Raw genomic sequence first — 15,453 nt, 5'->3', positions numbered from 1 at the left:
TGGAGAAGAGTGGGTGAGGCCGCTTAGGGCCCGGAACTCCTTTTACCACAGAGGCAGAAGACAGAGAGGGGAGATGGTACGGGGAAGCCACGGAAGATGAAGGAAACGGAGTCTCCCGTCGGCTGGGATGGCAGCCAGCTGGCCGCCCTTCCTCTGGCTCTGCCCAGCCGTTAGCATCACTTCATTTCTTGGACTTTTCCCAGCTCCGCATCACGCTGGGCTGTCTTGGCCTCTGTGAACCTTGCTCACTCGAGTAGAGCAAGCGCCTGCAATTGATTCGGACAATTCGGTCTTCCTCCGTGTCATTGCCACACGGCCCTGGCAGAGGCACGATCCAGATCTCCTGAAGCAGGGGTTGGTTCTGCACGCTTTACCCAGTACCAGACACCGTATGTGGGTGGCCCAGAAATGATTAATGTGTTACACAGTGTACTTAGGACATGTAAAACATCAGGCGTTAAGTCTCTCCTGAAGAGACTGCATATTTGTAGTGCCTGCCTACGTCTGCAGAGCTTATCTTGGGATTAAACATTAATTCCAGCCCGCAGGAAAGTCTGTCCCAGCACTGTCCTCTTCCCGACTCAGCTGACAATGTCGGGCATCGGGGAAATTCTGAAGGCAGTTGGTGATTTTGGGACATTTCAGAAACGGCTGGTGCTCTTCTCCGTGCTCCCATGCCTCAGCCTGGCCTTCCACCAGTTTTGCCAGCTTTTTATGGTTCCAAACCTGCCTCATTACTGCAACACCAGCTGGATCCGTGCCGTCGGCCCCAACCTGACCGAGGAGGAGCAGCTGAACCTCACCGTGCCCCGCGACGCGGACGGGGCGTACGAGCAGTGCTCCATGTACTCGCCCGTGGACTGGGACCTCGGCTCCATCGTGGCGTACGGCCTGAACGCCACGGAGAAGTGCAGCAGTGGCTGGGTGTACCCCTCAGCACAGCAGCCGTCCCTGCTCACCGAGGTCTGTAAATGCCTTTTGACGCCGTGGGGACGTGGAGGGGAAGGGATGGACGGGAGCCTCCTGTCCTGCACTTTGTGGAAGGCCAAGGCAGAGGCGGTGTGGGGCTGAGTCCAGCACATGCTCTGCTCACCATACAGCCCCTTGCCAGCACCCAAGTAACTCACGGTACCTGGCCTGGGGGGACCTTTTGGGTCTCCCTGCCACAGTTTCCCCTATTCTGCTGCCTGGTTCTCCTCACAGCACCTTCCCTCTGAAAGACATTTACTTTCCAAGAGCTTTAATTTGCCCTTGAGTTTTCTGGGACCTCCAGAGCCCTTCAGGGCTTAGACAAGATGTGGTCCTTATGGGCCATGCAGATGAGCAAAGACCCTGCCTCCTGGCATCTCCAACATCTCCCTCTCTGCACCTTTCTTCTTCTCTCTCCCCACATTCCTCCCTCTTTCCTCTCTCAGTCTTTCCTCCCTCCCAGCTCCATCTGTCTCTTGGGCACCTTCCTGTGGGCTAAAACCAGATGAGAGAGCCCAGCCTCTGGCATTTCCAAAGGTTCCTTGGCTCCCCTGGAGCCCTGTGTCCTGCCTCCAGCCTGTCCCACCCTGCCCAGCCTTTGCAGCCAGGGCAGCCAGGTGCTGGGACCCCTCTCCGAGGCCCCACTTCACCCAACACTTCCCAGCCAGGAGGCTCCCTTGGGCTGCCTGGCCTTGATGCACTCCTGCAGGTCCCGGTGCTTGGGGCATCGCTGAGTGCCCAGGGGTCTGTCCCACCTCCAACTTGTGCAGCTCATGCACACGATAAAGACTTGCATCCTTGGGAGAGGGATCTCTGCTTCCAGGGGCTAAGGCGAGAGCCCGGGCACCCACCTCCTGTCCCCACCCAGGGCCAGACGTGCTGCCCGTCCTGAGAAAGCAGCTGCCCAGCTGGGACCTGGCAGGAACAAAAGCAGCTGTGTTTCCCTCCTCCAGTTCGACCTCGTGTGCGACAGGAAGGACCTGAATGACATCTCCCAGTCTGTCTACATGCTGGGACTGTTCCTGGGAGCCATGATCTTTGGGCCACTAAGCGACAGGTGAGGACGCACAAGGAATTGCCCATGGTCTCCTATAAACCAGCAGTGTGTAGTGTCATGCACTGCTCCAGGACTGGCTGGCCACAACACTGTGTATTTGGTCACTGCTCCTCACTCACAGTGACTGTCCCAAAATTACAGTGACCCTGACCAAAGTCCTTAGGCCTTGTGTGAACATGGAGTGGAAAAGTAGAGGGCAAAGTGTCTGCATAGAGTGTTTCACATGTAAATTGCGAGTAGTCTGATCCTCATTGCCCTCAAGAAAGTCCTCTATGAATGGTTCCACATCATTGTGTATCCCTCCAGGCTCTACCCCATCTCATCCCATGGGGTCTCTCCAGATACCAGCTGTGTCCTCCCTCTTCCTCCACAGGATCGGCCGCCGGCCAGTCCTTCTGATCTCCATCTTTCTCCAGGGCTTTTTTGGTGTAGGAATTGCCTTTGTGCCCCATTTCTACGTATACATGGCCTTCAGATGTGTCGTGGGGGCTTCAGTGTCAGGGATCAACATGACCTTACTGGCTTTAGGTGAGTAGGATGCCCTTACCCTGAGGCAGATGTATGCGGTCTCTCAAGATGCAGTAGAAATGGCCTAAAAAGAAATAAAAAGTCATCCAGGACATCTTGAAAAATGTCCTCCCAAATGAATGGCTCATGTTTTAACATGAGCAGGACATTCAGCTTGACACGTCTCAGTGGCTTCTGCAGCCGGTTTGCTGAGGAGGCAATACAGAGGGGTGAGGACAGGTCTTGATTGTCACTGCCCTTTGGCATCTCGCCAAGCCTGAGTGAGAGCCACGGAGGGCATCTGGAAGATGGCAATGCTCAGATGAGGACAAGGGGACTGCCTCCCAGATGGGGTGGTCAACATGGGGAGAGAGCCCAAGGGTCTGGGATACCATTGATGGGCCCCAAACCCTGCCCCAGCAAGGGGATATCTGGATGCTGGGAGCAGAGCGGCGAGGTACATGAGCTTTACGTCCTCTTGCAGATGTCTGGGCTGGTGTACTTTACCCTAGTTATACTCATGGCTGACAGGACACCCTGGGGTTAAGGAACGGTGATGCAGCTCATGAAACACTGGTGACTTGCACGTGTGTTAGACATCATTGTTCTGACTGCTGCTGTCTTCTCCTCAGGTCCTGGAGGAGAGGCTCCAGGGGATACAAACTGCTTGAATAAGGGGAAATCATTCACATCAATGACCCTCAATATTCATTCTTCTTTTCAGCTACGGAATGGGTTGGGGTCTCCTATCGACCACGTGCAGTGCTTATTACTCACTGCTGTTTTGCCATTGGACAAATGATTTTGGCTGGCTTGAGCTATGGGATTCGTAACTGGAGGTTGCTGGAAATTGCAGGATCTGCTCCTATGTTTGCCCTTTTCTTCTTCATCTGGTAAGTGGCAGGTGGGCAGTACGCTCCTTGCAGGCATGACAGATGCCGGAGGGCTTTCTGCAGAGATCAGCACATCTCCCTGGGCCACTGGGCCTTGGAAAGCAGCAGCTGCTTTGGTTCAGGTCCTCAGACGTGGCCTAAACGTAGCTCTGTGAAGCCTGACCTGAGGAGGTATTTAGACCCAACTGGCACACATCGTGCCCATTACTTGCAGGGCCTGGTTGCAGGGAGATGGGCTCTGAGGAAAGTCAGCAAGTCACAGCGGCATCTGCTGCTTTCATCTCCTTGGCAGGGTGCTACCAGAGTCGGCTCGATGGCTGGTGACAAAAGGCAAAATAGAAGAAGCTAAGAAGGTCCTTCAGAAAGCGGCATCCATCAACAAGCGCACCATCCCACCGGGACTCCTTGAGCAGGTACCAAAACCATGGGGGGAGCTGCTCGTCCTCAGAGACCTGCCTCTGAGCGTGGCTTTGTAGCACTCCTTGGAGCTGGGCTCACCTGGTAAACATTTTTCCATGAACGCTGGGATCATTTAGGGATGGGCTTTTCTTTAGTGAGGACTGCACAAGTGTGGAGGATGAGCATGAGGTCCCTGCTCTGTGGTTTCCATGTCTAAATGCCCAAAGGGGTGGAGTTATTTACGACCCCACGCATCCCAAGGACCCTGCACTGACAGTGTTCATCCCGAGGAACCTCCCAGTCTCCAATCTATTGCATGGGGCAGCCACACCACAGGCAGGGGAGCCGAGCCCCACTGGGCTGCCGTCCCTCCCACAGCAGCTTTGGGTCACCAGCCTGTCCCACTGAGCTTATCCTTAGTCTTTGGCTGGAAAAAGAGCTAGCCATGGGTTTTCTTTTTCTGCTCTGACTCTCTGGCTTTCTGAATTTTGCAGCTGAAGTGTGAGACACAGGCTAAGTCTGGAAGTTTTCTGGATCTCTTTCGGAAGAAGCACCTCCGGAAGGTGACTTTAATCATGTCGTGTGCCTGGTAAGACATTGCCTGGTTCCCTCTTTCCTAGCTTCTGGGTGAAGAAAAGAAGGGCTTGAAGGTTATTCATAATTGTAAATACACCTCATGTTTTGGAGATGATATTGATGGTTATTGCTCTTTCTGGTTGTTGTAGATGAAATGCAGTTTGTGGGAAAGACTTTAGCAGTCTCAGCTTTGGCAGTCCTGTGGTACTGGTTGGGTTTTATGTCCCCTTGGAAATCCAAGGATATGCTGAAAATGTTGTCAGTGGAGGTCAATATTGTATTTGCTCATGGCTAGCAGATATGTTTGTTTCCATTCTGCTCTGTTTTCAGGTTCGTTAACAGCCTTGTCTACTATGGTCTGAGTCTGAATGTGACTAATTTTGGTCTGGACATCTACCTGACACAGCTTGCATTTGGAGCAGTGGAAATCCCAGCCCGTCTCGGTTGTATCTTCCTACTGCAGTGGTTTGGGAGGAGGAAATCCCAGGCTGGCACCCTGCTGCTGAGTGGCCTGGTGTGTTTGATCATCGCTGGCATCCCTGAAGGTGAACAGCCTCTTCTTGTCTTGACTGATTAGATTCTGGGTCAGGGAGCTGACAGCCCCAGCACTTCTCTTGCTGGTGAAGGCCCCATCTTCCCAATCCGTCTGGCTGCAGTCCCACATGGCTGTCAGGGATTGAGCTGAACGTAGTGCCTTGGACACAAGGGGCTTGGTCATGTACCCAAGGACCATTCTGATCAGCAAATCTTTGCCTGCCAACTGATAGGAGAGGGTAAAGCTGAGCAATGGGCTCAGCTGACAGAGCTGCCCTCTGGTTAGTTTGCTGGGGTAGTGAGATGGATGCAGTGTCCTGAGGGTGGCATCCAGGCCAGAGCTGCTCCCCAGTCCATGTTCAAGCATTGTTCAGTGGCAATGGCTCCCTTCAGGGGATGTAGTTCTCACCACAAGTCCCCAGTCATCATCCCTGAGCGGTGATATCAGGCCACCCATCTCACAGCTGCAGTCTCTTCTCTTCCTCCCTCAGACCAGCCCGTGGCGATCACTGTCCTGGCCACCATTGGCAAGTTTGCTGCCTCAGCCTCTTTCTCCTCCTCCTACGTCTACTCCGCAGAGCTCTTCCCCACCGTCATCAGGTGAGGTTTCGCCAGGCTTTATGGCTTCCCTCCCACAGGGCTAGCCTCCTCACAGGAGCACAGTTGCGGCACCCCACCACGGGTGGCAGTGGTGGCAATGGCGGGACAAGAGCCCAGATGGGCCCACAGACACACTCGGTCCCTGGGCAGGGGCAGGAAGAGGTGGTACAACATGGCCGCCATGGCTGCCCCTTACCCCGTGGCCTGTCCCCTCAGCAGGGCAGCGCTGACATGGCTGAGGAGGGCAGCACGGGTGTGTGCAGCTCTCCTGTGTGGTCACCCTGGCCCCATGGCAAGCCCTCACGAGGGGAGGACATGGGGTCATAGCACTCCACCATGGTGGTGGTAATGCCGGTGACAGGGCAGGGCAGAGGCACCGTGACATGGCTGCCGAGTCTGCCCCTTGCACTGCCCCTGTGGTGTCGCGCTGCTCCCCTGGGGGACGGAGCCTGGCCCGCACCTCCCAGCGCCCCTCGCTCCTGCAGGCAAAGCGGCGTGGGGCTGTGCTCGATGGCGGCGCGGGTGGCGGGGATCATCGCCCCGCTGATCCGCCTCCTGGAGCAGTACCACCGGGCCGTCCCCATGGCCATCTTCGGCAGTGCCCCCGTGCTGGGGGGGCTGCTCTGCTTCCTGCTGCCCGAGACCCGCGGCGCCGAGCTGGTGGATGACACGAGGGGTGGCCGCCCCGCAGCAGAGGTGAGACCCCGCACTGCCTCCTCTTGCTCATGGAGGACAGGGGGACCACAGAAGGGCCCATGGGCATTGCATGGGCTGGGCGTGGTGGCATCTTTGGGGGCTTTCATTGATGGGAGGGCAGGGAGTTAGTTGCCCATTGCAGAGGGAGGGGAGGGGAAGGGGTTGTGGTGGTGATCTGCCCCATAACACAGCCCAGAAGGAATCTTGGTCCCATGGTGGTCACCGCTGCCCTCCTGTCCATGAAATGAAAGGACTGCAGGAGTGAAGGGCACTTCCCCTGGCTCCCACGGCCCTCCCCAGGGAAGGGCTGATGCCTCTTAGCCGTGCTCTCCAGCTTTCAGCAGCGCGTAGCTCCCAGCTCCCCGTTCCCCACAGGGCAGGGTGGAATGGCAGCCCGGTACTTTTGTTAGGAGAAGGGTGTCCATGGGTGCTCAGAGAGTGGGTGATGTGTGGGAAGCCAGGTTGTTGAAGGCTGCATGTCTTTTGGCTAACTTCTGAAGGCTGCCATCAAGTCATAATGCATATTTCTTTCTTTCTTTTTTTTTTTTTTTTAATTTTAACTCTTTTCTTTTCATTAGGCCTGTGAAAATGCCAACAGCAGCTCTGAAAATGGACAAGTGAAAGTAAAAGATGGTGGCCAAGACAATGAGTACACAAAGACCACTTATTTCTAGCTGGGCCTGCAAGCAGCTCTAATTAGAGGCTGCCTGGTGCTGTGGCGGCATTGAGGACAAGCAGGGTCTCCATTTACAGTACACCTCCTATCCTACTCAAGCAGTCACTGCCAACTCCTGACCTTATTTTTCTTTTTTTTTTTGCCTTCCTGTATCTCCCTCTATAGTTTCTCCTCAGACACTGCATGCTGTCTCTCATGTTCTACAGTGCAGTCACTGGAGAAAATGCTTTTAATTTAAAGAAAAAAGAAAGAAATCTGAAGCCAGGATGGATGCAATATTTTCTCTTTCTTGTCCCATCTCCAAGAATGCGAGACTGTTAATTTTCTCCTGTTGAGACACCTGCCAGAATATTGAATAGACTAGCAAAGGAGTATTGTGTTCAGTAAAGAAAAAGCCAGAGCAGATGTAACACTGAAAACAATCTCACACTTGCAGGAGTGATTTCTCTTGACTGTCTAGCATGGTTTTCTCACCCTCTCTTAAAACACTCCTTTTTTTTTTTTTAAGATTTGAGATACTGAACTGAAAAAAAAAATTACATGATAGAATAAACAGCAAGCAGTGAACGAGGATGTCTAAGAGGAAGCAGAATATTTGCCTTGGTGCTGGTGCCTTTGAATGAAAGTGTGCAGTGATGTTTTGTGTCAGGCTGTGCTGGAGGGCCACATTAGCTTATCTGTTCTGGGAAACTGAGAGATCTTGTGGCACTTGGTCTCTTAGAAGAAAGTGCAAATCTTTCTGGGAAATACCAGATCTATTCTATTCTATTCTATTCTATTCTATTCTATTCTATTCTATTCTATTCTATTCTATTCTATTCTATTCTATTCTATTCTATTCTATTCTATTCTATTCTATTCTATTCTATTCTATTCTATTCTATTCTATTCTATTCTATTCTATTCTATTCTATTCTATTCTATTCTATTCTATTCTATTCTATTCTATTCTATTCTATTCTATTCTATTCTATTCTATTCTATTCTCTTCTCTTCTCTTCTCTTCTCTTCTATTCTATTATCTTATCTTATCTTATCTTATCTTATCTTATCTTATCTTATCTTATCTTCTATTATCTTCTATTATCTTCTATTATCTTCTATTATCTTCTATTCTATTATCTTCTATTCTATTCTATTCTATTATCTTCTATTATCTTCTATTATCTTCTATTATCTTCTATTCTATTATCTTCTATTATCTTCTATTATCTTCTATTATCTTCTATTCTATTATCTTCTATTATCTTCTATTCATCTTCTATTATCTTCTATTCTATTCTATTCTATTCTATTCTATTCTATTCTATTCTATTCTATTCTATTCTATTCTATTCTATTCTATTCTATTCTATTCTATTCTATTCTATTCTATTCTATTCTATTCTATTCTATTCTATTCTATTCTATTCATCTTCTATTATCTTCTATTATCTTCTATTATCTTCTATTCCTTCTTGCTATAGCAACCTGCACTTAAATGTTTTATAAATACTTTTGTCTTACATTATGAAAAAAAAAAAGTTCTTTTTCTGTGCTTCCACTCCTCTTACCTCCTGTCCCACAAGAATACTTTCTTTTACCACTAGCTTTATATAGACGGAGCCCAGAAGTTATATGCAATGGTGGTGTTACAGCTTGGACCATGTACAGCTCGAAGGCTATTTTCTAGTAACGCTGGGAAGCTTTCAAATGAGACATTATTTCTCCTTCTTGTCATGCCTGCATGTTTTCCTTGGATTAAAGTATCCCATGGATATGCAGTTTGGTGAAGACCGCGTTCTGGATAAAATCAGTGACATGCAACAGTCCCACCAGGAGGGGCTGGCTGTGGTGCCGTCTTCTTTCTGGCACTGCTCTCCAGGGGGTTTGCTCAATTTTGGCTGTGGTGCTCCTGTTCAGTGGACCTGAGCATAGAGGTGCTCAGTCTTTTGAGTGAGAACACTCTTTTTCCTTTGCAAAGGCTGGTGTCTTCCTCTTTCAGGCTTTTATGGAAAATAAGGGGTTGAGGGTAAATGTTGAGGGAAGAGCTTGGAGTAGAACAGTTACTGAGTGAAACATGGTTTCTCCTTGTAAGAACTCTTCCTTGAGTCTCTCTGTTTCCCTTCACGTCATAAATAATGGTGTCCAGACACATTTGATGTACTTCTTCTCCAACTCATTTATGCTTCCAGTAGGTTGCAGATCCATTTTGCCTCCTCTTCTCTAGACCACTGCACCTGGTTAATCTGAAGACTACGGGATGATACATTTTTGGCTGACGAGAACCTAAATAGTTCGACTCGTGGTGATTTGCCCAGCTCAGCAGGAATGGGAGGATATCCAATGGTATCACTGTGCTTTAATGCCATTGCTAACTGGTCTATGTGTGGTCCTGCACAAGTAGAGCTGATAGTACAAAGTCAAGTTAAAATAGCATGTGTAAATGCAACACACTTTTGCATTCATATAATGGGATGTTACAGGCTCACATCATAATGAGGGTTTGGGCAAAGGGTAAAAGGTGTCTCAGGTGACCTGAATGGATAACGACAGGAAAGAGAATAACTCCATAGCCAAGGGGAGGAAGTCAGAAGTCTGAAGGGGAGGTGGGAACAAAATGGAGTAGCAAATGCAAGGCCTTAATAGAGTGGTTTGTCAAAGCATGATGAGAGAGACAGTTTGGGATGGTGCTGAAGGTGGTAGTGGTGAGCAAATTATAGGGACACTGTGTGTAGCTGAAGAGTTTGCCAAGACAGATCAATTTATGTCCAAGTCTTCTTCAGGCTGTTCACAGCTGACATGTGAGAAAAGCCCTGCTTCTGCACTTACACCCTACCTTACACCTGCATTCAGGTTACGACCTCCTGATCTCCATCTCCCTCTTGGAGGAGACCCATGTTTATCTATCACGACCTCCTCACTGCCAAGGAAAATGGTCAGGCAGGGCCAGAGGCATTTAAGGTGTGAAGGGGCAGCAGAAACAGGCCTAGACCTGTTGCCTGAGGCAAGGTGAGATGCTGGGTGAAGCAGCTCCTGTTGCCAGAGGATCCCCCAGGGAGCACAGGAACAATCAGAACAGCCCCATGCATCAGCTCCAACATCTGTCTGTGGGGTGGAGGTGTCAGGATCCCAGAGCCTGTCCTTTGAGCGGAGGACATTGTCTTCTCCTTCCTCCCAGCTCCATACTGGAGCTTCAGACCCGTGACCGGAGAAAAGATTGCAGAAAGGGATGCAGCAGGGAATGGCTGAGGAGGTGAGACGCAGTATTAGTGCTGCTGCTGCGAGTCTGTATGTGTCAGTGTTAATGAGGCCTCATCTCCAACCACAGCCAGGTCCCATCACACTCTTGCAATCTGAGGAGATCTTGTGTGTCAAAGACAAAGCACAGAATGAGTATTGCCTCCAAGCATGCTGGGCATGGACTTGGAACATCCCAGCCTTCAAAACACCGTTTACCACGGCACAAAATAATTGGAAACAAAAGGATGGTACAAACCTGAGTGACCAGCATTCTCCTGGGAACAAGACTAATGCTGTGAGCTTTGAAGAGGCAGCTCTGTGAAAGGGCACCAAATGCACTCTCTGACCGTAACCATGCAGAGCAGAAGGGGAGGCCACCCTTCTCTTGCCTTTGCATGACATTAGGTGACACTAAAATGTTGTAGTAGAGCTGGCAGCAGCCAACCGAGGTTGCCAGTAAAGGCTGACAATGACTGGGCTAAAATGTCCAGATGTCCACTCAGTTTAACTGACATCAAAACGCAGTGTGCACTACACAATTCAGGAAGCTTCTGCAGCTGCTCATAGAGTAAAAAATATATTTAAATAAAGATTGTTCATCAGAAGACTTGGAAATAAAAATAAGTCCTGACTGAACCCAGTCATTCTGCTTTAACACTCTGTTTCTGCATTGTTTGTGGCTGATGGAAACCAAACACGTTTCCATCTGTGAGTTAAATTACAGGCTTCTAATTTCTGTGTAGAAAACACTCCAGAGCCAATAGCAGTTACAAAGGCCAACTGTGAAACAGTAGGAAAAAAAAATCAACACCATTTATTATTCACATATTGCATTACAAGTGTCTCTTATCAAACGCAAAGTATAATTTATATTACTCATGTAGAAATTCAAATTCAACACCACATAGAAATACAACCTAAATACGTGTGTGACAGGGTTTCAGTGACATCCTGATCAAACGGCGAGGCTCGGGCCGCCGCGAAGGCTGACGACCCAAGCGATTAGTGCAGGAGGGACACAGTCCGGTGCTCGCTTGCCCAGTAATACCACTCTACTGGCAATTCCTTATTGCTGTAAAACACGACAGGGATGGTTCCACGGGTACCAGTTTGCAAAGGACTGGGAAACACGTCGGGGAGGACTCGTACAGCCAGGCATAACAGACCGGGTCTCGAGAACAATTCGAAGTGCATCTTTTCCAAACGCAGAGTGACACAGATCTCCTCTCCCTCTGACAACGAGTAAAGTTGGTTTGTTGATCAGCTGCAAGACCAGTGTCCAGACAGCAGTGCCTCATTGTTCTGCTATAAAAAAGACTCCATCAGAGTAGACCTTGAGAATGTGCCTGTTCATTCATCACTTGCTCTACAAGCATCTTCAGACTACATGTTCTGAGTCTACCCCATGCTCTTCAGTGTCTGTCTTGGACAAAGTCTCCAAACTGGCAATCGAGACAGGAAGGAGAAAGGAAGGCATTATATTGTATCCATCCTGACTTCTGAATAATTCCTGTATGGCCTTAAATTTCCATTTTTTTTATATCTTTAAATTCAGACATGCACTTACCTCTGTTGGGGGGGTATCCACACCTGTGTTGTCAGAAACATGTCTCTGTGAAACAGAAAAGAATTAAAAAGCGGAGAACATGGATTATGACTTGATGGCAGCCTTCAGAAGTTAGCCAAAAGACATGCAGCCTTCAACAACCTGGCTTCCCACACATCACCCACTCTCTGAGCACCCATGGACACCCTTCTCCTAACAAAAGTACCAGGCTGCCATTCCACCCTGCCCTGTGGGGAACGGGGAGCTGAGAGCTACGCGCTGCTGAAAGCTGGAAAGCATGGCTACAAGGCATCAGCCCTTCCCTGGGGAGGGCCGCGGGAGCCAGGGGAAGTGCCCTTCACTCCTGCAGTCCTTTCATTTCATGGACAGGAGGGCAGCGGTGACCACCATGGGTCTGAGATTCCCTTCTGGGCTGTGTTATGGGGCAGATCACCACCACAACCCCTTCCCCTCCCCTCCCTCTGCAATGGGCAACTAACTCCCTGCCCTCCCATCAATGTAAGCCCCCAAAGACGCCACCACGCCCAGCCCATGCAATGCCCATGGGCCCTTCTGTGGTCCCCCTGTCCTCCATGAGCAAGAGGAGGCAGTGTGGAGGCTCACCTCTGCTGCGGGGCGGCCACCCCTCGTGTCATCCACCAGCTCGGTGCCGCGGGTCTCGGGCAGCAGGAAGCAGAGCAGCCCCCCCAGCACGGGGGCACTGCCGAAGATGGCCATGGGGACGGCCCGGTGGTACTGCTCCAGGAGGCGGATCAGCGGGGCGATGATCCCCGCCACCCGCGCCGCCATCGAGCACAGCCCCACGCCGCTTTGCCTGCAGGAGCGAGGGGCGCTGGGAGGTGCGGGCCAGGCTCCGTCCCCCAGGGGAGCAGCGCGACACCACAGGGGCAGTGCAAGGGGCAGACTCGGCAGCCATGTCACGGTGCCTCTGCCCTGCCCTGTCACCGGCATTACCACCACCATGGTGGAGTGCTATGACCCCGTGTCCTCCCCTCATGAGGGCTTGCCATGGGGCTAGGGTGACCACACAGAAGAGCTGCACACACCCGTGCTGCCCTCCTCAGCCATGTCAGCGCTGCCCCGCTGAGGGGACAGGCCACGGGGTAAGGGGCAGCCATGGCGGCCATGTTGTACCACCTCTTCCTGCCCCTGCCCAGGGACCGAGTGTGTCTGTGGGCCCATCTGGGCTCTTGTCCCGCCACTGCCACCACTGCCACCCGTGGTGGGGTGCCGCAACTGTGCTCCTGTGAGGAGGCTAGCCCTGTGGGAGGGAAGCCATAAAGCCTGGCAAAACCTCACCTGATGACGGTGGGGAAGAGCTCTGCGGAGTAGACGTAGGAGGAGGAGAAGGAGGCTGAGGCAGCAAACTTGCCAATGATGGCCAGGACAGTGGTCGCCACGGGCTGGTCTGAGGGGAAGAGAGAGTTGCTGTGGCTTCCACGGAGAAAGTTCAGACAGGGCTCTGGGGCTCTGCAGTTTGATTATGTTTTGGGACAGCCCTTTCTAATGGACTTTGCAAGGAAATCTGCCAAATAAGCTACTGGACACCACTCCCTGACATGATGTTTTGAAAAATAACCTTTGGACAACTGGCAAAGAGAACCCAGATTTGTTCCCAGGCCTTGAACGTTTTCTAAGTCTGCAACTGGAGTGAGTTGCTGAGCTGCTGTAGGTCATTGGGAAGTTCTCACTTGGAAATATCACATCTATGAGCTTGAAAGCATCTTGCCAACCTGCTCTTTCTTTCAGCTTTGCTTGTATCACCAGCATAGCAGCAGGGGCAAAGGTACAGACTGTAGGCAATGTGTAGGTAGAAACAGATAGGGGGAGATAGGTTCTTAACTGGGATAGAAAGGGCTGCAGCGCGCTTTTGAGTTGGGAAGAGGTTGTTCACCTTTGGGGATGCCAGCAATGATGAGACACATCACACCAGCCAGCAGCAGCAGAACAGCCTGACATTTTTTCCTCCCAAACCACTGTAGCAAGAAAATGCAGGAAATGCGAGCTGCTAACTCCACTGCCCCAAAGGCAAGTTGTGTGAGATAGATGTCAAGACCAAAATTAGTCACATTCAGACTCAGACCATAGTAGACAAGGCTGTTAACGAACCTGAAATCCAATGGAATGAAACATGCAATCAGATGGATTTTCCATGGATCTTTTCTTCAAAAATTAGGCTAGTTAGACCACATACAACTTATTTAAATTCCCAGGAACCTCTGTTTTGCTTCTAGTCACCACCTGTGACAATTCTGTACAACACAGTTGAATGAGGTAAAGCAGTATGGACACTGATATGTTCAGCAACATTTATTCTTCACCCAGAATTTCTGTGGGGACACAAAACTACCCCAAAACCCAGGGACTTTCAGGAATCCAGAATTTCCTCAGCCTTTCTCACAAACCCCACAGCATCTGGAATAATCAGCTTCTCCCTACACACAGAAAAGGTAAATCTGGTCCAGTCTTGGGAGACAGAAAGATGGCAAACGCACACAGACATGAAAAAAAAACTTACATGAGGTGAATTTACAATTATGAGTAACCTTCAAGCCCTTCTTTTCTTCACCCAGAAGCTAGGAAAGAGGGAACCAGGCAATGTCTTACCAGGCACACGACATGATTAAAGTCACCTTCCGGAGGTGCTTCTTCCGAAGGAGATCCAGAAAACTTCCAGACTTAGCCTGTGTCTCACACTTCAGCTTCAAAATGGAGAAAGCCAGAGAGTCGGAGCAGATAAAGAAAACCCATGGCTAGCTCTTTTTCCAGCCAAAGACTAAGGATAAGCTCAGTGGGACAGGCTGGTGACCCAAAGCTGCTGTGGGAGGGACGGCAGCCCAGTGGGGCTCGGCTCCCCTGCCTGTGGTGTGGCTGCCCCATGCAATAGATTGGAGACTGGGAGGTTCCTCGGGATGAACACTGTCAGTGCAGGGTCCTTGGGATGCGTGGGGTCGTAAATAACTCCACCCCTTTGGGCATTTAGACATGGAAACCACAGAGCAGGGACCTCATGCTCATCCTCCACACTTGTACAGCCCTCACTGAAGAAAAGCCTAACCCTAAATGATCCCAGCGTTCATGGAAAAATGTTTACCAGGTGAGCCCAGCTCCAAGGCGTGCTACAAAGCCACGCTCAGAGGCAGGTCTCTGAGGACGAGCAGCTCCCCCCATGGTTTTGGTACCTGCTCAAGGAGTCCCGGTGGGATGGTGCGCTTGTTGATGGATGCCGCTTTCTGAAGGACCTTCTTAGCTTCTTCTGTTTTGCCTTTTGTCACCAGCCATCGAGCTGACTCTGGTAGCACCCTGCCAAGGAGATGAAAGCAGCAGATGCCGCTGTGACTTGCTGACTTTCCTCAGAGCCCATCTCCCTGCAACCAGGCCCTGCAAGTAATGGGCACGATGTGTGCCAGTTGGGTCTAAATACCTCCTCAGGTCAGGCTTCACAGAGCTACGTTTAGGCCACATCTGAGGACCTGAACCAAAGCAGCTGCTGCTCTCCAAGGCCCAGTGGCCCAGGGAGATGTGCTGAGCTCTGCAGAAAGCCCTCCGGCATCTGTCATGCCTGCAAGGAGCGTACTGCCCACCTGCCACTTACCAGATGTAGAAGAAAAGGGCAAACATAGGAGCAGATCCTGCAATTTCCAGCAACCTCCAGTTACGAATCCCATAGCTCAAGCCAGCCAAAATCATTTGTCCAATGGCAAAACAGCAGTGAGTAATAAGCACTGCACGTGGCCGATAGGAGGCCCCAACCCAT

At 50.7% G+C, this 15,453-nt stretch overlaps 2 protein-coding genes across 2 annotated transcripts in view; one reads left to right on the top strand and one right to left on the bottom strand.

The window, feature by feature from the left end:
• The first annotated feature begins 274 nt into the window (after positions 1–274).
• LOC310894849 (solute carrier family 22 member 13-like) lies at positions 275–7,484 on the top strand. The gene is made up of 10 exons (XM_083825452.1): positions 275–963; positions 1,923–2,026; positions 2,400–2,554; positions 3,258–3,426; positions 3,719–3,839; positions 4,320–4,414; positions 4,732–4,946; positions 5,427–5,535; positions 6,021–6,231; positions 6,810–7,484. Exons 1-10 carry the CDS (start codon positions 592–594, stop codon positions 6,903–6,905), a joined length of 1,647 nt encoding a protein of 548 aa, XP_083681578.1. The 5' UTR covers positions 275–591; the 3' UTR covers positions 6,906–7,484.
• Positions 7,485–11,696: 4,212 nt separating this feature from the next.
• The window catches only part of LOC310895564 (solute carrier family 22 member 13-like), a gene marked incomplete at its 5' end in the record, with an annotated part of 9,818 nt that continues 6,061 nt past the window's right edge, over positions 11,697–15,453 (bottom strand). The window contains 6 exons of the mRNA XM_083827032.1: positions 11,697–12,510; positions 12,996–13,104; positions 13,591–13,805; positions 14,304–14,398; positions 14,879–14,999; positions 15,292–15,453. The exon at positions 15,292–15,453 is cut by the window's right edge and continues 7 nt beyond it. Of these exons, the coding sequence (XP_083683158.1) occupies positions 12,171–12,510; positions 12,996–13,104; positions 13,591–13,805; positions 14,304–14,398; positions 14,879–14,999; positions 15,292–15,453 (1,042 nt within the window). The 3' untranslated portion in view covers positions 11,697–12,170. The remainder of the gene's footprint in view (positions 12,511–12,995; positions 13,105–13,590; positions 13,806–14,303; positions 14,399–14,878; positions 15,000–15,291) is intronic.

Source organism: Anser anser (genome assembly GCF_964211835.1).
Source record: "Anser anser genome assembly, chromosome: 2".
Taxonomy (NCBI): domain Eukaryota; kingdom Metazoa; phylum Chordata; class Aves; order Anseriformes; family Anatidae; genus Anser; species Anser anser.
This window is presented reverse-complemented; position numbering and strand designations above follow the sequence as displayed.